The 22,831-nt window shown below is 37.1% G+C and overlaps 1 protein-coding gene across 3 annotated transcripts in view; it reads left to right on the top strand.

The window, feature by feature from the left end:
• The first annotated feature begins 1,837 nt into the window (after positions 1-1,837).
• LOC150092414 (golgin subfamily A member 2-like) overlaps positions 1,838-22,831 on the top strand; it is a 380,033-nt gene continuing 359,039 nt past the window's right edge. For 2 of the 3 annotated variants that reach the window (XM_090415174.1, XM_090415173.1), the window contains exon 1: positions 1,838-2,038. In XM_090415174.1, the coding sequence (XP_090271300.1) occupies positions 1,988-2,038 (51 nt within the window). In that variant the 5' untranslated portion in view covers positions 1,838-1,987. The remainder of the gene's footprint in view (positions 2,039-22,831) is intronic. The other variant, XM_090415175.1, reaches the window with a different exon arrangement.

Below are 22,831 nucleotides of genomic sequence, written 5' to 3'. Positions count from 1 at the left end.
CTGGCGGCCGATAAAAGTTTGCACCCGGGTGGCAAATACACTTGCCATGCTCCTGACTGAGTGGATAATTCAATCTCCACTGGTACCAACTGGAGACAGTGGCCAAAGACTATCTCTAACTATAAGCGGCAACCGATTAAGAGACAAGTGGTGCCATCTTCGGGAAGCTTAGGGCAAGGATGCAACGTCACTTCCACTCAGTTACACAGGCCTAAACCCTTAAATATTAAAAAAAAATATACACTGGTATTTAGATTAATTCTACACTACATGACTATCATTTCTAAAGAGTTTCCGATCTGTTGGTCTTTCCTCCATTAATATTTTAACTCTCAATGGCATCATATTACATTTAGACCAGTCCCTTATGTGATTCATATTCCTCCGTGTCATCGAATTTTCATACACTGTTGGCCCACAATCCTGCAGGATAACAGAATGCATTATTCATTTCCATGCTGATAATAAACTGAGTCGCTTCCAGTATATCTGCTCTGTCATGAGGAATACAGAAGTGTCGAGAAAGGCATTATACATTTGTATTATATTTCTCATGGTCTATGATAATTGTTTCAGTTCAAACTAAATGAAAAAAATAATAGTTCTCCAAATAACAAATTTCCCAATCTACGAGGTACACTGGTAGTAGTTAATTAATACATGATCATACATTTAATCAGTGGCGCATCCAGAGGGGGGGAGTTTCTGGCATTCCCCAAAGAAAAAGAAAAAAAAACACTAGTAGAAAATTTTCCAAAAATCTTTTCCTAATTAAAATGATTATTTTTATTTATTTTGTCGTGTCTCCTCTTTCTATACCACTTATGAATTAGCGGTCGCATAAGGTGAGAATTCACCATATAGCTCTCGGGACTCATGGACGCTGTGAGCACAAAGCAAAGGAAGTAGTGCTCGGGCGATCTGAGCTCTACTTCGTTTGCCCGAGCCGGACCAGAGGAGATCATGGGTATCATGTATTGGCGATCATTGCAGATGCTCAGTCATAGGTCGTATGCGATGTGTAGTGTGTATTCTCAAATCGTCTACTAAACTCGGCTCCCCCCACCCAAGATTAAATCCCTAAGTGCACCACTGCATTTAATAAACGTGGCAGAATCACTCTTACAAATAGCAAATTGCATTATGTTGGTCTTCTTCTTCAAAGTGAGAAAACCAGAAGAATGCAAATAACGTTTTCTTGGTTGTTCTCTTTATTCAAAGGATGAAAACCTAGAGAACGTTATTTGCATCCAACTTCTATCCGGAAGGTTTGTTAGATTTGAAGAGTGTTTGCTATGATTCGTCACCACTTCGTTCGACAGATTTCCAATGGTTTACTGTTCAATCTTGGCTGTATACCATGCAATTTCAAATCTGGGTAACTTTGTACTTATGTAACAATCCTTCTTTTTTCATGTAATATTTTAGCAACTTTTACAGCTGTGCCGCAATGCAAATCCCTTACGGGATTCTCCCATCTATCTCCGTCATATATTTGATCTTCTTTACTATATTTTGAGTTTCTCTTTCATCGTCCCGTTTCCATTCTTAAAGCTCGTCATCCAGTGTTGATCTGAGATACTCTGCGCTACGCTTGCACTAAAGGATTGTCGAACACGCAGCCTATGATAAAACATCGCTAATAGTTTGCAAAAGTTAAACGGCGTTCCACTATTGTATTGTACACAACAGTAATTGATTAGCACACATTCTTTGCAATCACTTACGTTTCTTATCTTACTTAACTTTGCCACGTGATACAATATATATATATATATATATATATACACATATATATATAAATTCGAGATATATATATTAGTTAATTAGTTATGTTGTGTTATGTTATATATGAGCATGCAAATAAATTTTTTGGTATAATTCCAGCCACACTGATAATTTTGGTGTTTCTTTGCATAAATATATAAATATTAATAGTACTGGGCCAAAATGTAGTGAAATCAACCCTCATAATTGTGTTGTCAACATGGCAGATACCGCAACCAGGCAAAAGAAGGTTGCAGCTGGTATGAAAAAGGTATTTTATTATTTTATGTCCAGTGATTGTGTTTATATAGGATTAAGTTAGGTTGTTAGAATTTGTATATATTCGTGATTTAAATCATGCACACTTAAGTAAGAGTAAATCTTGTTTACGTTACTATGGGACGTATAAAATGTTTGCTTTAGTGACATGCAACTGTTGGAATGAATATAATAATAATTGTGTCAGCATTTTTGATCGAGGAATATAATTTCAGAAGTAAAGTTTTGCAGTGTTCGGCTTCCTTTATTTAATTTTAGAAGCCCATGGTATTTATGAGTTTAGTTAGACTGAACGTCATGTTAATTTATTTTGAATCACTACACGTACTTACAATTCTTACGAAAGTAAGGAATATCCACTCGAAAACATTTTTATTGCTTTCCCGACTTGTTACCTGCCGAACAAAAAAAAAAAAAATGAAATTCCGCAGCGGGTATAATAAAAAAAAAAGGTTATATGCCAATTAGAATTTTCATAGGAAATTCGTTCTTGCCTACCAAACATACTTGATTTATCAAAGGTCTCAACAAAATTTGTTTGGATTTTGATAGCATACTGTATGATAGAAACAGAAACGAAAAATTGTAATGCAAACAGATAAAAAAAACTTCATTTTTTTATGGACCATTGTTGTTTGACTGTTAACAGCTGTTATTGGGAGAGGTTTAAATAGGAATACGAAGATGTTTGCAGATGATACAGAAGTGTAAACAACTATAATTTATAAGTAAATTTATAAGTGTGTTTCATCCTGATCAGGGTGGAATCATGAGGAACTTAAGTGTAGAGGACATAGGAGAGGATAGCTTAATTGTGAGTGAGCAGGAGGTATTTGAGGAAATTAATAACCTTGATGTTAATAAGGCTATAGGATTTGATGAAATATCACCACATATTTTAAGAGAATGTTCCAGGGAACTGGCAGTAGCATTGGCATGCCTGTTTAACAAGAGTTTTGCAACAGCACCAGTTCCAAGGGAGTGGAAGGAGGGTAAAATTGTTCGACTGCATAAAGGTGGTGATAAGGCTGTAACTTCAAATTACAGACCAGTGTGTATATCTGGAGTTGTGGTGAAAGTCCTGGAGAGATTGGTGAGAAGTAGGATACAAAAATGGGTTGATAAGAGCAGTATTCTCTGCAGTTATCAGCATGGGTTTGTTAAGGGGAGATCATGTTTCACTAACTTACTTATGTACTATAACAAGGTGACAAATACCTTGGACAGAGGAGATGCATATACAGTGGTGTACTTGGATTTTGCAAAGGCTTTTGATAGACTGCCACAAAGCTCTTAAATAAATTGAAACAGATGGGATTGGATAACAGACTTCTGTGTTGGATCAGTGACTGGCTGTCAGATAGGTATCAGAAAGTTGTATATGGGGGTGCAGTATCTCGAAAAAGAAAGGTTACCAGTGGTGTGCCACAGGGGTCAATTTTGGGGCCATTGTTGTTCAATTTGTAGGTTAATGATATTGGGTTTTTTTAACTAGTGATATCCAGCTGTTTGTAGATGATGCAAAACTGGGGAGAGCAATGCACAGTCAGGCTGATGTTAATGCCTTACAAGAGGACTTGAATAGATTGCATGAATGGGCAGGTAAGTGGAACTGTCAGTTCAATGTTGCTAAGTGCAAGGTTTTGAGATTTGGTGAGCAATGATGGGATGCCAAGTATACACTTGGTGGGGAAACTTCAACAGAAGTAGAGGAGATCTAGGTGTGATGGTGGACAAGGACCTGAAATTCAGGGGCCACATTGCACAGGTTGTGAAGACATCACATCGAATAATAGCAATGATGCGGACAACCCTGACATGCAGAAATAGAGAGGTTATGATTACATTATATAAGGCCTTGATCAGGCCTCATGGATTATTGTGCACAGATTTGCTTGCCAGGTTTTAATGGTGATGAGGATGTGTTGGAAAGGGTACATAGAAGATTCACAAAGGTAATCAGTGGTCTGGAATGTGGAGTATGAGGATAGATTGAGGGAATGTAAGTTGCAGAGCCTTGTGAATAGGAGGAAGAGGGAGGATATGATTGAGACATATAAACTGGTGTCAGGGGTTGTTATCAGGTAGATATGGAAGAGATTTTTCATAGAATGGGAAAGGAAGGTAGAACAAGAGGTCATCTCTGGAAACTGTATAAGGGTGTGAGCGGAGAAGTGAGAAGCAGGTTCTTTGCATGGAGGGTGGTTGGTGAGTGGAATGCATTGCCTGAATGTGTTGTGGATGTGGACACATTGAATCAGTTTAAGATGAAGTTGGATGAGCATTGTAAGCAATAGTGAACACCTCCCACGATGAGTCTCTGACTCTATGGAGGTCGGGTGTTGATAATAATAATGTGTGGTCAGAACTAGCGTTACAGGAAGATTTGAATAAACTGTGAGCGAAGTTACCAGTTCAGCATTGCAAAGTGGAAGGGTTTAAAATTTGGAAAGTATAGGTGGAATTCAGACTGCAGTTGGTTGGGGGATATCTTATAGGATATAGGTTTATGGTAGTCAAGGACCTAAAATTTAGGTGATACAACAACAGATTATGGCAATGATGCAGAGTTCACTGATGTAAAAGTATGATGGTTAATGGTTCCTTTGTATAAGACCTTGATTAGGCTTCACAGATTTAGTTACCTGGATTTCAAGTACATGCATTGAAAAGGGTCTGGAGATGATCAACTACGGCAATTGCTGGTCTCTGGTATATTCGGTATAAAGAAAAGTTGGGGAAATGCAATTTGCAGAGCTTAGATAAGAGAAAGTAAATTGGGGATGTGATTGTAAATATAAGTTGGTGACTGGTTGTTACCACATTAACGTGGAAGAGATTTTTCATAGAATGGTGGTGTGGCCATGGGAATATAAACAGAAGCCTTCCAAAGAAGCTGTATAATGAGTGAGTAGCATATTTTTTGCATAGAGTAGTTGGTGAGGAAAATGCATTTCCTCAGAGTGTAGTGTTTTCAGAAACAGTGAATGAGATTAATTCGTAGTTTGAGTTAGGTGTGTGGTAGTGAGGCCACTTACAATGGATCTTTTGACTATGCAGATTTGGTGATGATAATACTACTGAGAACTGTGGATATGGGTGAGCTTCCACATCACAGTATTGGTGATGCTCTTTGGTTGGAATGACGTAGTAGTTTTTAACCCCATGTTGAATGTGAAGAACGTTTAATAAGGACTTTTCAGTTGTTAGTGAGTTAGCTGGTCTTTTATTGAGGTGGAAGGGTTTTCCCTCTTGGAAACTTTTTTTTTTCCATGTCTCCCAAAACAAAGTGGTCAGAAGAATGAATGCAATTTACAGACAAAATACACTGGCCTTATAGTGTTAGTTACCTCAGTCATAATAACTTGAAATAGCTAGTAGCCCTTGCTTCATGTTTATGCCAGATGCATTGTGATCTGTTTTATTTCATCGTCTAATTAACGCCATGAATTTTGTACACTTCCAACAAAGCATATATTAAAATGATACTTTAAGAATATTTCCATTATGACTTACATGATTTTTGTTACTAAATTGCAAGAGAATTGGCTTGGTCTCTGACCAAGCTTTAATTTATATGAAGAAAGCTTCAAGAAAGAAGCAGAAAATTGCCTACTAATTAGTATCTTAGGAGTGGTGTTAATGGTATTGGAGATGTTTGGTCAAAGGCAGAATTCTGAAGTGGTAGACAAGAATATCATACTGGAAAGACTGCATGATTTTCTGAAAAATAGGTCCTGTCATAGCAACTTACTCACTTTGCTGGTGGTAAGGATAAGATGATGACTGATGTGTTTTTTTTTTTTTTAAATTGTTTTAAATTTTTATTTTTTTATGTGACTTTCATCCACAAAAAGTTTTTTGTGTAAATCTATAATACATTAGTACTGTGGGTGGGCTAAGGATCCCCCTTATTTTTATTAATTTAATTACTTTTTTTTGTTGTATTTTTTAAAATTTATTTTTTACATAGTCCAGAAACTGCTCTAGATACCAGACATGGACCTTATTCAGAATGACTTCTGGCCTCTAATAATTGGAGAGGTGGTGTCACACTGGGCAAAAAAATTCATCTTCCACCCATTGTGACCAGTGCTATGTATAGGACTGCTGTTTAATTTGAACATGAATGTAGGTAATGATCTGAGAGAAAAAGACACATTTGATGTGGTGTCGTTTAACACATGCCTTGACATAGCATCATTTGTCAAAAATTTCTGATGGCATCACTGATCTTGGAATTGACTAAAGAAAACCAGTGAGGATTGTCACTATCAGTAACATTGGAATTTGGAATGCTGTCTAGAACAAGATAATTTCTAAACAATGAAAGTCTTCAGATCACCATCCATTCAATTTCATGTTCATCCCTGATCGTATAATTCATATAACATGGTAGCTGCATTAAACTTAGTGTTTTGCAATGGTGATGCAACACAAAATGGATGACCGAATCACTGGACAGATTCTGAGACCAACAATCACATTGCTATTTACCATTTTAGTCGAATTTCATTGTATCACAGGAATTAATAACATGGGCCTATTAATGATTTGAGGTGGAATACACATTTGTTTGTTAATGATTCAAAACTGGGGAGGATGGTTGTAGAGACTTCCAGGATGATTTAAGTAGATTGATAGTGTGGATAAAGGATAAATGGTTGTTGGTTTAATATAGCAAATTGTAAGGTTATGAATTTTGGGATGAAAAGATTACATGCAGTGTATAACACTGTAGGCAATTAGCAAGGATGGCATTTTGGGATAATTGTAAATGTGATGTTTATTGGGCATATGTTTAAATGAAAAAATAGCTCAAAGAATCACTTGGATGTTGAACTTGAACACATTGGCAAATAGAGATAAACAGGTTACTATCACTGCTGAACTATTTTGCACAAATTTGCACAAAAAAAGTGCAAATGATCAAAATGGTGACTGATCTTATTTCTTGTGAGAATAGGCTAAGTTAGTGGGTGTTAGTTTATGTGGTAGATGGTAAAAAGTAGATATGATAGAAATATAAATGCTGAAGAAATTTTCCAGTGCATAACAGTACAGCAAAAAACAAGAAATCTCTTAAGAGTGTAGTTAACAAGGGTGTGAAGACCAAATGTTTTGCTTGGAGAGGGGTGAAAGTGGAACAGGTTTGTCACAGGGGGTTGCTTTATCAGTGAATGAGTTTGGGAGGTGTGATAGGTTTTGTGAAAAAAGGTATGAATAATGGTTAGTAGTGTGGGTGTCTCACATAGTCTGGACTTAATGGAGATGCCTGTATAATAATAATAATAATAAAACATCAGTCATTTCAGTGGGGTGCAAATTAAGACTGAAGAACACAGAATTGTAATGTATCATTATTGTTAAACAGATCAGCAACCATCTCTGTTTAGAATGTTTTGGTGGAGTGAAAAAAAACCCGAGTTTAAGAAAGTAATAGGTAATCTCATATAGAGAAATAAGGAAAAATCCTTATTTCTCTATATGAGATTGGTTAAACTGCCTTTCTTAGAAATGTTCCTGATTATATTTCTTTGCTCCTCCAGATCTCGGTCATTAATATTGACACCCTTCAGTCAAAAAGACTTGGGTTTGAATCCCAGATCCAAAGAACCTTTATAAAGTGAGTTTAGCCAGTCTCATGCAGAGAATGCAAGGCATCCTTAGTATTGATTAAGGCTTTTGTGGCCCTTAAGCTATAACTTTTAAGAGCCCCCCCCCCCAAGTAAATTTTAGGTTATTTATATTGAGATAGAGGCCCCTTATAATGTCTAAGCTGAAGTTTGTTTAGCTTATGTGTAAATCTGGCCCTGGGTTCCATTACAAAACAGGTAAACTGCCATAAAAACATGCACCAATAACACTTTAGTCTCATAGCCTTAGTTGCCGTGGCTGTGTGATAACGATACAAGGGAAATTTTGCAGCTCATGTCAGAACTCAGGGTCATTTCTAAAAGTGAGCAAAGGTAGTGTACTAAGAAAAAAAAAAAGAAGTCCTCGTTCTTCTCATGCACATGTTGATAGAATGGGATAAGCTTCCAGTGGGAATTCAGTGCATTGCAGCCAAAAAGAATAGAAGATAGGCAGCAGAGTGGCTGTTCATTTGAAGCAGTTTGGTGTGAGATTGAGGCCAGTAAGACAAAATATACAGTTGGTTGTTGTATAGGCCAGGGAGTTCCACAGATGATCTGGAAAACATGCATTGGCAAATTAGTAAAATGAGTACAGGTTGAGTAATTATTATGGGGGGGGGACTTCAACTATGAATATAGACTGGAAGGAAGAAAGATCACATGGCAGGAAGAAAATGGAATATATACACCTACTGAGAGATAATTATTTGAGGCAGCATGTAGTGGAGATATACTGGGCAAGTGAAAGTATTGGACCTGGTCATAGGATCAGAAGAGCCATCCATAACCATGGTGACCACATTGCCTCTGACTGGTGAAAGTGACCATGTAGTCTTGACTTGAGAGATTGTGCAACATGAGGAATATTCTGTCAAAAAGGGTATATGTGGAACTACAATGCAGGTGATTATTACAAGCATAGGAAGAAGCTTAAATCTGTGCCATGGCATAAAATATTGCAGGGCAAGGATATTAGTAGTGTGTGAGATATTGTTAAGAGTCATCTAGAGCAGTGGTCTCAAACTGGCAGTCTGTGGGCCGCATCCAGCCCCTGAAGCAATTTTACACGGCCCGCGAATACATTACAAGTATGTATTTGTTGTAAATACGGTGCTTATAGTTTTAGAGACATAGAGATATGGACTGAGCTTATGCGCACATAAGCTCAGTCCATATCTACAATTTACGCACATAAGCTCAGTCCATATTTACAATTTACAATCAGTAAATTTAGTTCATCAACTGACAGTTGGTGGTGCTTCAGTATTCTGGTGTTTCCGATGCACAGCTGCGCAGTTCATATTGCAATATAGATGGAGACAAACTAACGTACGGCTTATAAAAACCTGTTTATTTGTGCTTGTTGTTAGATCTACGTTATATCAATACCTATCATTTAGAATTGTGCATAACTTTTGAGTGTTGCTTTCATACGAAAATTCATCTTGTTGAATTAAAGTTGTAAATAAAATTATAATAGTGATTTTAATTAAGAGATTAAACTGCAAGCCATGTCTTTAACAAAGAGTAAAAGAAAAGTGGACAAAGAAGAACGTGTTTTTCAAGATAAATGGAAAATTATGTACTTTTGTGATTGTTGTGCTCAATAAAATTGTATGTTTTATTTGTAATAAGGGAATATCAGTTCCAAAAGAATACAATTTATGTCACCATTACGAAACAAATCATGAAGAAATATTTGAAATGTTGGAAGGCAAATTGAGGGAAGAAAAGTTAGTTTCTGAAATCTGGCTTACAATGACAACAAAATTTTTTTACTGAAGCAAATAAATCCAGTTCACGCAAGTTTTGCTCTCGCGCACATCATTGCAAAACGATCAAAACCATTTACTGATGGCAAATTCCTTAAAGATTGTTTGATCAAGTCTGCAGAACTTCTTTGTCCTGACAAACAACATTATTTAAAAATATTAGTTTGTCAGCCAACACGGTAGCGGAATGTATTAACGAAATCGCTAGTGATTTCCGATGTCAGTTAAAAGAAAAAGTATAGATTTTGTAGCATTCTCAATAGCAGTTGATGAGAGTACTGACATCACAGATATAACACAACTTTCCGTTTTCGTACGAGGTGTTACTGATGAATTTGAAGTAATTGAGGAATTATTGGAAATAATTCCTATGAAAGGAAAAACTGGTGCACAGGATATTTTTTCTGAAATAAAAACTGCAATAGATAAATATAAATTAAGTTGGGATAAAATGGTTGGATTTGCAAGTGATGGTGCATCTGCTATGGTTGGTAAAAAAAATGGAGTAGCAGTAAAATTAAGAAATATAGTGAAAGAAGAAAAATTTCAGAATGAATTTTGCACTGTACATTGCATTATTCATCAAGAAGCACTTTGTGCCAAAAGTTTGCAGATGGATAATGTTATTGTTGTGTCCCAATTTACGATTATTAAGCTTTCAACTATCCTTACATGTGAAACTCTACTTGTCTTTATCGAAATCTTATCTATATATGAGATATCATCCAAATACAAATATTCAAGCTTTTTCTTCCCTTAGTGTCCCTAAATATTTATTTTATACTGCGCCTTTCAGGACATTTAATTTAAGATATAAAATTCAAAAACAAGGAGCAATTATCAAAATATGTCTGAGTGTGAAACTAATATACAGTCGTGACCTTTATCTCGTGACTTAACAAAATCCCCCCCCCCCCCCCCGCACGTGATTAGGTTCGTACATTGTTACAAGTGGTGCATTGAGCGACAATCTGAGACAACTGTATTTTCAATGAATAAAAGTTTACTGAACTCTTAAACATATTACAATTCATTCTTTATCAAAATAAAACTCAATTCAATACTAAGAATATATAATACAAATTTTCACTAGCTAAACACAAGTATTAGGTTAAGATCCTACATGAGAATTGTGATCATATCGCCATAACAGATTCTATACATACAAACATGTATAATCCTAGAACTAGTTGATCCTTTGTCTAACACTTTACTGGTCTGATCACGCTATAATTCTGTATTTTCTAGGACATATATAATCAGTTACTCTAATTCTCTCAATAAGACAATATGGATTAAAATTATCCTTTCGCTGAGCTAATACACACTTTTGACCCTTAAAAGTCTCTTAATTAAAATACAATGTACATGCATAAATCTCTAGGCACATGAATACGTATTAATTAATAGTACAATCTCATTTTTATTCTAGTTTGACATGTACTAAAGTCCTAGTATAATTCTCATTAATCCTTTCAACTGTTCAGTAATTGAACAATGACTACAGTTGCATATGATTTGAATTGACATGAGATTTTACAGTACCTTTTGACTTGGGTCTTCTACACTGATCTCTACCTTTTTTCCGATATTTTATCTTCTAGGACGAACTCTTCTATAACTTATCACTCCCAAGTTCTCTTGGCACTAAGATGGGCTCTCACAATCTTTACCTTACATTCTTCAATCATGAAGAAAACTCTTAGGAAAAAAGCCTCTTGGGGGGGGGTTCCTAACCCTTTTATACGATGTCCCCCTACCAGCACCTTCTTCAATTTCTTTCCCCCCCCCCCCCTTACTGGAGTCGATTTCACTGACCAGTTAGAGTGGCATTTTTCTGCCAAAACATCATGCGGTCCATGTGCATGTGACTGACACGTGATGAAGTCTCAATTCGGGAATTATGACCTTGAGCTTTGGTTTTTGTTTAAGCTCACCTCTATGTCATCTATACTAAATTAACCCTGTTTCCAAAATTTTCTAAGAATTAACTCGAATCTTTGATCTCTTATTTCAAGTGTAAAAACTAGCCTCTCACATACAAAATCCTATGACTAATCTTCTTTGCTTTGCTTAACCTTATTTTATTATATCACAACTGTAATAAATTTCCCTTCTTTTTTTTTATTTAGTTCAACAAACAATTTCAGCTATATTTTTCACTTGGATGAAAGCATGTTTTTCTTTCTTTTTATTTTTTGTATTCGTTTCTTTCAAAGGCTCTTAACGATATCTGCTTAGGAACAAGCTTGCTTACTTAGTTATCTACACAGGGTTTTTATTTCTTCTCTTGTTACATCACGATAACTGAAAATTTCACATTCTTCGGTTATCAGGGTGTAACATTATGGAAACAGTAACTAAAACAGTAAACTTTATCCGTGGACAAGCTCCGAATCATTGAGAATTTGTTGCATTGCTGAAGAAATTGAAAGTGAGTATGGAGAAATGATTTATTATAACAAGGTGAGGTGGTTAAGTGGAGGAGCTGTATTAAAATGGTTTTTTGATTTAATTAATGAAATCAAAATTTTCATGACACAAAGAAATAAAACCATCGACAAGCTACTTAATGATACATGGATAACAGATTTAGCATTTCTTGTTGACTTAATCGGCCATTTAAATATTCTCAATAAACAGCTGCAAGGAAAGAATAAAATTATCACTGACATGTATTAAAGCTTTTAAAGTTAAATTGGAATTATGGGAAAAACAACTGGAATCAAAAAATTTCGTACATTTCCTACATCTTAAATCCTGCACAATTATTTCAAATGAAAAATCTCAAGAATATGCAAGAAAAATAGCATTATTACGACAAGAATTTGAAGAAAGATTTAAAGATTTTAATGATTTGGAGTCTGATTTTACATTATTTTCATTACCATTAAAAACGAACGTGAATAACACACCAGAAAATCTACAAATGAAGCTAATTTGCAGTGTGATATAAATTTTATTCAAAGAGTTGAAGACACAGATTTGATTAAATTTTATTCATACTTGTCAAAAAATAAATGCCGTCAGTTACGAATTTTTGCAATAAAAATAATTGCTTTGTTTGGGAGTACATTTATATGTGAACAGTTTTTTTCGCAGTTGAAAATTAATAAGTCTAAGAAAAGAACCCAATTGACTGATGAGCATCTACAATCCGTGATGAAGATGGTTTCTAGTAATTTTTCTCCAAGGCTACAAACTTTATCAGAATTGAAACGCCATCAAGTGTCAAGTTGCAGTAAGAAATAAAGAAATTTATAATTATTTACATACAAACATATGTATTTTTTCTGTATGTGTCGAAGAAAAATTTAATAAATAAAAGAAAGAGAATAGGTTGTCGTTATTTATTCTCAAGTTATAAAGGTTATAACCTTTATAACCAGCCCATCAGTTGCTTTCACATCGTCCATTCGGCCCGCATGCAATTTGAGTTTGAGACCACTGATCTAAAGGAAGCAATATTAAATTGTATACCTAAGGTAAGGATGATTAATCATGTAGAAGTTAGATGGATGAGTAATATTGTTAAGCACGAGCTACAGAAGAAGAAAAAGTGCTGTGGAGAGTATATAAAGAGAAAGGTGAACCAGCAAATTCATGAACAATACAAGGCTCAGGAAGAAAGGTGACCAGCATGGTAAGGAAGACAAAATCAGATTGTGAGAAGAATCTAGCTGAGCAGGCCAAATGAAATCCCAAAGAGTTCTTTTGTTATGTGGCAAGTAAGAGGAAGAATGACCTTGGAAGATAAACATTAATGAGTGATGATGGTCATGAGCTGAGAGAAGCAGATGAAATAGTTGAGTTACTGAGTGTAGCCTATAAGATAACCTCACTAGGATGATATACCCTTTGCTATGGTTTATCATCCTAGTGAGGTTACTACTTTAACATATGTGACAGACACTAATGTGGGAATAGAGGTGGATAAATTGGAGGTTAGGATATTGCAGAATCTCAATGTAAATACAGCTGTGGGATTAGATGGAATATCAGCTCAGATGTTGCGAGATTATGTAATGGAATGGGCAATGCCTCTGACTAGGCTCTTTAATTTAAATCTCTCTCTGGTAGAATTTTAAGGCAGTGGAAAGAGGGAAAAATTTTTCTCTTGTATAAGGGAGGTTCAAGACTGTAGTAAATTATAGACCAATCAGTATTTTAGGCATGATGTATTGGAAAAATTGGTCAAAAAGAAAATTCAAGAATGGATGGATAAAAATATACTGTATGAGGGGTAGCGTGGCTTTGTCAAGGGTCAGTCATGCCTTAGTAATTTACTATCTTTTTATAATAGAGTAATAGTTGGATAAAGAAAATGGATACACAATGATTCTGCTGGATTCTTCAAAACCATTTGACAGAATACCACATGGAACTCTGTTACGTTAATTAGAAGAAATTGAGATGGATATGACACTGGTTAAGTTGATAAGACAGTAGCTGCTGGACAGATATCAAAAAGTGGTATATGGAGGGGCAGAATCGAGGTGAAAACAGGCAACTAGTAGTGTGCCACAATGTTCAGTGTTGGGACCACTACTGTTTAATTTGCACATAAATGATATAGGAAATAACCTGAAAGGAAATATTCAGTTGTTTGCTGATGATTCAAAATTAGGTAGAGTAATAGTTAATCAAGGTGATGTGGAGAGCTTGTAGGATGATTTAAATAGACTGTCAGTATGAGTTAAAGATAATGGGTGTGGAGAAATATCAAGTTATTCATTTTGAGATAAACAGATTACAAGCTGTGTATCACATTGAAGGCACTGTACTCCAGGAAATAGATGAAGCTAAAGATTTGGGGTGGTTGTAGACAGAGAAAGTTTAGAGGACATATTGCTGAGGTAGCCCATAAGATTATTGAAGAACACGTTAACAAGTAGCGTTAAGGAAGTTGTTATTCCTTTTTGTTAGATCTTGATACATCCATCTGCTCAAGTTGGTGTTCTGGGTTTCTTGGCGATTAGAAAGCAGTAGAGAAGATTCAGAGGTGAGTGACCAAGATGGTGAGTGGCCTGTGGAATGTTCCCTCTGAGGATAGACTGATTTAACTTTAAGTTGAATAAAGGATTTTATAGGATTGTTGCAGGGGAAATGTTTCAACACTTGGTTGGAGGGGCCAGAACAAGGGGTCATCCCTGGAAGTGGAATAAAGGTGTGGTTAGTAGGGGTGCGAGAGCTAGACTTTTTGTTCCGCGAGTCGTGAATGAGTGAAATTGGTTGCCAGAGTCGGTTGTGGGCGTGTTGGTAGTTTCGATCTCCCGCAATGAGTCTTTGGACTCATGGAGGCACCCATACAATAATAATAATTCATTTATTCACCTATCCATCCAATTGTATGAACTTCATTCAGTATGTTAGCAGTTGATAAAATGGAAATTGGTGGATGCTGGCATGTTTAACAGTTTCACTGTCTTTCTTGTAATTTTAACGAATGTAATATGTATTTTATTATATTTAGTCATATTATATACATTATATATATTAGATGAGTTAGTAGAGAATTTTCACGAGGATTTAATATTCCAGAATGCTTGTTAATTAGGATGAAGGGCATTAGGCAACACTTGCCAATTTCTGCTGAACACTTTTATAGTTCTGAATTAGTTTTATATTATATACATGTTTAAAAACAGAAATTATTAAATTTTTTTAACATCCCATACATTTTTGCCCTGTGTTCAGCATACATAGCATGGTTATGCTAAATGACAAATCTCTATTGTCATCCATCACTTTGTGAAGGATATACAGAACATATAGAGGGTGGCGCTAGTGAGCCAAACGCAATGGACGTGTATAGGAAGAGCTCCTGATTGAGATAAGTTATTCTAGGAATAATTAAGTATATATGCATAATTGTTTGAGTAAGAGTGGCTGTAAACGTTGTGCGCTACCGGTATTATTAGTGTGGGGGATTTTTCTGGCCTAAACTTAATTACGAAATCGTTATTATTAGACCTAGTAACCTGCAGAGGAAAAAAAAAAAATGGCGGCGGCATTGTCATTCCATGATTTTAATTTAGATTTTAGTCGTTTTGTTAAGTGTGAGGTCTGTTATATGTATTCCTTCGATTACATAAATGAGTTGTGGATGTTTAGCGCGGATGGAAGAAGGGTATGTGCGAAGTGTGACCTGAATGAGGAACTGGTGAATGCAAATATGAAATTGATGACAGAAAGTGTTAGTAACGATTGTGTCATGAGTGCACGTTTGAAAGAGAAGGATGGTGAGAAAGAGGGCGAAAAAATGTTAAAAAATAGGAAAAAAGAAAAAGAGCGATTTGAAAACTGTAATGGATGTTAAAAGGGGCAAGAGTGGCGGAAAGAAACGAAATTGAGAGAATGAATGAAAGTAGAAATGGCGTGATGCAGAAATCGCAAGTGAAAAAAATTGAAAGAATAAATGATAGCGAAAAAAGAATGAATGATGGTGAAAGTTGGACGCATGTTAGTCCGAAAGTACGGAAACATAGAAAGATAAATGAGAGTGAAAGTGAGAAGAATGATAGTGAAAGTTGGACCTATATTGGACCGAAAGTACGGAAACAAAGAGGGAAAGTGAGAAGAGGGGGTCGAGAGTTAGAAAGATTTAATGATAGAGAGAATGTTTCGCAAGATTCGGAAAGTGAATTGGATTGGATGAGGCAAGAAATGAAATGGATGCAGAATAAAATTAAGAGAATTCAGGTCAAAACTATTAAAATAAATTATGATGGCATGAAAGAGTTAATGAAAGATGAGCAATTTGCTTTGTATGGCGACTCCATTATTAAAAGTGTGCTAGAGGATAAAATGCACAAGGTATGTTTTCCAGGCGGTAAAATGAGTAGAGTGATTGAGGCAGTGGATATGAGGCGGGAGCGAGCAAAAGAGTTAATAGTATTAATTGGTACAAATGATTTGAGAGAGAACAAAGAGCATGTCGGAATGAATATCAGGAGGCTGCTTGGAAAGATAAAAGAGAATAGTGTGACAGGAAGGGTAGTCAGTGTGTTGCCTAGGTATGATTGTGGTGAAATGAGGCGGAGAGCAAGGATTATGAATGATATTCTGGCTGAAATGTGTGAGGAGATGGGAGTACAGTTTGTTAATGTGTGGAATGAGTTTGAGGGACGAAATCAGCTGTATGGGAGCGATGGACTTCACTTCATTTGAGTGGTTATGGTGTGAGTTGCTTGGAGAGACTGCTGCTGGAAGGTAGAGAAGCGAATAGAGAGAATGAATCAGATCGAGAGGGGAATGATGTGGAAGAGCAGGAGAGTGAGACAGGAGAGATTGAAGAAGTGGATATGAATGGGGAAGTGAGTGGTATGAGTATAGAAAATGAGAGAATGGGTGTGCAAGAGGAGCAGGGAAACGGGGAGGCTCAGGGTGGACAGGGGTACACAGCGTGAGAAAGGTGGATGCTCCAAGAGGAGGTGTGAGCATGTGTAGGCAGGAAAGAAATGGGATGACCAGGGATCAAGAGGAAACAGATGGAATTGAAAATGGTTCTAAAAAATGAAGAAGCAGAAAGGGAAATGGCCTCAGTCCAGCATGGAGAGATCACATCGAGTGAGTGGTATCAGTGGAACTAGCTGTAGATCCAGAAATGAGTTGTTGTGTTTGTATACCAATGCTAGAAGTATAAGAAACAAGGCGGATGAAATGGTGTTGCACTAATTGCGTCTGTTCACCCAAAGATTGTCGGAATAAGTGAGACATGGTTAGATGAGGACGACATCCTGACGGGAATAGAGATGGAAGGGTAAGATATGTTTCGTGAGGATAGAAGGGGTAAAAAGGGAGGGGAGTGCTATTGATGATAGAGAAAGAGTTATGTTCATACAAGGTAGAGATGCAAGAGGGAAATAGGGCCAGTGGTTTTAAGGCAGTATGGTGTGAGATAGAGGTGAATAGAATCAAATACTTGGTGGGGTGTTGTTATAGACATGGTAATGTGGATGGTGGTGATAGTGAAATGTATAGTCAAATAAGCCAAGCAAATAAGAAAAGGGTGATTTTAATTATGGCAATATAGACTGGAATGAAGAGATGGCAACTGGAAGTAAAGAAAATTAGTTTCTTGAGTTTTTGAGGGGCAACTACCTCAGACAGTATGTAACAGAGGGCACATGAGGATTAACGGTCTTGGATTTGGTCATCTCATCTGAGGATGTAATTATAAATGAGGTGTCAAATCATCCACCAATTGGTGAAAGTGTCCATGAGGTGATTACCTGGGTGGTTGCCAGCAGTGCAAGGACACCTGTGAAAAAAGGGTATATGTGGAACTACAAGGGGAGTGATTATGAAGAGCTCAGGAGATAGCTTGCAGGTGTAACATGGAATGAGGAGTTAGCTGGAAAAGAGATCAATGCTGCTTGGGGGATTTTCAAAAACTATTTAGTAGATGCAATGTCTAAATGTATTCCAAGGGTGAGAAGGTTAAATAAGGTAGGTGTGAGATGGATGAATAAAGAGATTAAGCATGCGATACAGAGAAAGAGGGCATTGTAGAGGCAGCATAAGAGAAGTGGAAGTAACCAATTTCATGAGGTCTACAAAGACCAGGCAAGGAAGGTGACTTGGTTGGCGAGAGTAGCTAAAGAGAGGTATGAACAGCAGTTAGCAAATGAAGCCAAAAAGAATCCTAGGGAGTTCTTTTGATATGTAGCCAGCAGAAGAAAGCATGGAAGGATGACATTGATTGGAGAAAATGGTATAAAGACAGCTGTTGCAGAATGTGTGGTGGAGATACTTAATGAGCAGTTCATAAAGATCTTTCAATCTTGTGAATGTGACTTCATGGAGAGATTGAGAGCAGTTGATGATGGGGAGGAGAGACTGACTGTAAGTGAGCAAGAGGTGTTTGGGGAGTTGAGTAAACTAGATGCAAATAAGGCTGTGGGACTTGATAATATATCACCGCGTATTCTGAAGGAATGTGCCAGAGAGTCGACACCTGCCTTGACATATTTTTTAATATGAGTCTTGCACTTGGTCAAGTTCCTAAAGAGTGGAAGGAGGGCAAGATTGTGCCACTTCATAAAGGAGGTGATTGAACTCAAGCATCAAACTATAGGCCTATCTCTGTGTCAGGTGTTGTGGTTAAGTTGTTGGAGAAGCTTGTGAGAACTAGGATCCAGAGTTTAGTTGACAACAATGGTATAATCTTTGATGGACAGCATGGATTTGCTAAAGGGAGGTCATGTTTTAGAAATCTACTTAATACAATAAAGTGACTGCTTCCTTGGACAGAGGAGAAGGATATACGATAATATACTTTGATTTTGCAAAAGCTTTTGATAGAGCACCTCATGATAAGTTGACAGTCAAGCTAGAGCAGATGGGGTTGGATTAGATTAGTGCATTGGATTGGAGACTGGCTGTCTGATAGGTATCAACAAGTTGTGTATGGGGGTGCGATATCCAGGAAAAGGAAAGTCACTAGTGGAGTGCCTCAGGGGTCTGTTTTAGGGCCATTACTGTTTAACTTGTATATTAATGATATTGGCGAAGATTTGGATGGGGATATTCAATTATTTGAAGATGATGCAAAGTTGGGACAAACCATAAAGAGTGGTGAAGATGTTGTGGCCTTGCAAGAAGACTTGAATAAATTGAGTGATTGGGCAAGCAAATGGGGATGTGAGTTCAATGTTGCAAAATGTAAGGTTTTAAAATTTGGAAAACAAAGATGGGATGCAGAATTTATGCTTGGTGAGAATATATTGTTGGAGGTAGAGGAAATAAGAGATCTGGGGGTGATAGTGGATAAGGATCTAAAATTTAGGGGACACATCGCCAAAATTGTGAGGACAACACAAAGACTTCTGGGAATGATGTGGAGGACATTGACATGTAGAAGTAGGGAGATTCTTGTTCCATTGTATAAGGCTTTGATTAGGCCACACATGGACTATTGTGCCCAGATTTGGTTACCGAGTTTTCAGAAGGATGAAGTGATGTTGGAAAGCGTCCAAAGGTGACTGACGAAGGTAGTTTCTGACCTCTGGAATGTTGAGTATGAGGAAAGATTGAGAAGATGTAATTTGCAGAGTCTGGTGGAGAGAAGGAAGAGGGGAGATATGATAGAGACCTACAAGTTGGTAAGGGATTGTTATAAGATCAATGGTGGTGGAGGAGTTCTACAGAGAATAGTGGGAGATCAGGGAGAACCAGAGGCCATCCCTGGAAACTGTATAAAGAGGATGTGAGTAGGGGAGTGAGAGGCAGGTTTTTTTCGTGCAGAGTTGTGAATGATTGGAATGCCTTGCGTGAGAGTGTGGTGTCTGCAAGGAGTTTGAGTTGTGTTTAAGACACGGTATGATGAGATGTGTGTGTGCGATAAAAGGACCTCCCCGATGAGTCTTTGACTCCATGAGGTCTTGGGTAATAATAATAATATTTCCCTTTTAGAGTGAAAGTTATTACCCGACACCTCCATGGAGTCCTAGGACTTATTGCAGGAAACCACTGCATCACCTACAAACTATGCTGTTCTCCAGTACATTGCTTATCAGCCATTCTACCACTGCCCCCTAATTGTATTTTTCTCTGTTAATTACATGTGTTCTCTGGCCTGATTTACCCATATGCTGGAGGAAAAAACTTTGTTACCTCGATGTGGGATCACTGATTCACCTATGGTTTCAAAAATTCCACATAAAGGTTATTCTCACTGCGAGGAAATCATATTTGTGTCTTTTTAGTCAAAGGACACTGTCCCATCACTGTTCCACTCACAACTACAGAAGCATTAATTGCTTTTCCAGCAGCATCTATTCTCAATTACTGCTGACTGGGCTCAGGTGTGCCTAACTTCAGTATCAGATGAGTGGTGCTTTCAAACTAATCTGGCACTGCTGGCAAGTTGACGTCTAAACATGTTCTTTGATTTCCCATTTAGTAAGTTGGTGTATGCAGAATGTTATGGCAAATTCTTCCTGAAATTACTGTAAAAGTTTTATATCATACTTTTTTAATTATTTTCATTTATTTATTTACCATATTCCACATATAAATTCAGCTGAGTTGTGTTTTGACAAATAGTGGGCACACTATTTGTCAAAAATGATAGGATGAATAGTGTGATGCAAAAAGATAAAATTGAAGAACATACATTGATGGTCATTTCTTGTAATCTGATGATCATAATGCTTTAATTACAACTTGGATGGTTTACTAAAGATTCATAAGCCCTGTTTTTCACAGATGATGATATTTGAAGGTACTGAAAGTTTTAATAAAGTATAACTGGCAGAAGTATATTTGGGTGTTTTTAGTACTATTTTTTCTAGTTTGAAATCACAAACAAAGATGTCAGGTTGAAACTGTGTTTTTGTTGCATAGGCTCCTATGGGGATAGGACATTTTTAAAACTATTTTACTGTTTTGCAAAAAAAAATAAAAAAAAAATGCAACAATAACAGTTTCTATTTGATATCTTTATGTGTGGTTTTATACAAAAAAAAAAATCCTAAAAGTGTCCTATCCTCAAACTTAAACTTGCATCGATGTGAAGGGCAAGTATTGGAGTGTTTCACTCCATGCTGAGCAAGGCCAGATTTTTCAGGTTTATTGTTAATATAAGATTGGTGTTCTTCTTCTTATTATTATTATTCAGGCCTCCATGGAGTCAAAAGACTCATCGTGGGAGGTCCTTCCTAAGAACATTAAAGTCTGTCAAGACTCATCAAGGGGAAGTTCCCCCTAAGAAACCCAAAATCTATCATACCACTCCTTAAACTCATTGACCGTTCTCGCCCTCACTACTCTATCAGGCAATGCATTCCACGGCTCAACCACCCTCCATGCAAAGAAACCACTCCTCACCCTCTTGCTCACAGTTTCCTTTCGTAACTTTCAGGGATGGCCTCTTGTCATCACTCCTTCCCGCTGTTCAACCAAGTGAAAGAACTCCCCAGTGTCAACCCTGTAACCACCTCTCAACAGTTTAAAAGTCTCAATCATATTACCTCTCCTTATTCTATCTGCCAAACTTTGCAGTCCACATTCCCTCAGCCGATTCTCATAACTATCCTTGTACAGTCCTGAGACCATCTTTGTCATCTGTCTTTGTATCTTTTCCACAGTTAATTTATCCCCTTCAAATCCTGGGGACCAAATCTGAGAACAGTAATCCAAGTGTGGTCTGATCAGAGACTTATACAACCGAATGATAACCCTCTTATCTCTGCAGGTCAGTGTCCTTCTCATAATTGCAGCAATCCTCTGTGTTACCTTCACCACCTTTGCAATATGTCCCCTAAACTTCAGGTTTCTATCAATCATCAACCCCAGATCTCTTGTCTCCCCAACTTCCTCCAGTATAACTTCTCCCATAGAGTATGCAGCATCCCATCGATGTTTCCCAAACCTCAAGACCTTACATTTTGCTGCATTAAACTGACACCCCCATTGATTTGCCCATCTATCTAGCTTATTCAAATCCTCTTGCAGGACTACCACATCTGCACTATTACTAATAACCCTTCCCAGCTTCGCATCATCCGCAAACAACCCAAATGCAACCTTGCAATCCACGGATAATGTCATTGATATAAAGATTAAACAATATAGGTCCCGTACTGAGCCCTGTGGAACCCTACTTGTAACCTTCTGCCTCTTTGATATTGCACCACCATACATAACTCTCTGATACCTATTGGACAGCCAATCCTGAATCCAGTTGACCAATCTGACATCCAGACCCATGTGCTGCAACTTAAATATCAGCTTATCATGTGGCACCCTGTCAAATGCCTTTGCTAAGTCTAAGAAAATGGCAGTATATGCCTTTCCCTCGTCTAATGCTCTTGTAACTTTATCATAAAATGCTAACATATTGCTAAAACAAGAGTGCCCCTTCACAAATCCATGTTGACTCTCACTGATAACATTACCTTCATCTGCCCAATGTTGTATATGGTCCCTCACTACTTTCTGAAAGATCTTACTAACTACTGATGACACACAAACTGGCCTATAATTAGTATAATTAGACACTTCCAGTCTGCTACTGCCCTTATGCAATGGCACTATCTTCCCTTCCTTCCATTCCATGGGCACCTTTCCCGCAGCCAGACTTTCATTGAAAAGCAAGATCAAGGGCACTGTTAGTTCCTTAGCACATTCTCTCAAAACTCGTGGTGAAATACCATCCAGTCCCACAGCTTTACTAACATCCAGAGTACTCAGTATGTGGAACACACTCTCCTCCTGCACCTCTAAACCTCAAACCTGTTCTATACCTCTAGTATTCAAATTGACTCCTCCAGGATGAAATACTCCAATAAAGTGTTAATTGAACAATTCCACTATGTCCTCTGCATCAGTCACTCTATTCCCATTTTTATCCCACAATATCATTCTTCCACA

Source organism: Typopeltis vanoorti, chromosome 26, assembly GCF_054136105.1.
Source record: "Typopeltis vanoorti isolate ZY-2024b chromosome 26, IOZ_Tvanoo_1.0, whole genome shotgun sequence".
Taxonomy (NCBI): domain Eukaryota; kingdom Metazoa; phylum Arthropoda; class Arachnida; order Uropygi; family Thelyphonidae; genus Typopeltis; species Typopeltis vanoorti.
This window is presented reverse-complemented; position numbering and strand designations above follow the sequence as displayed.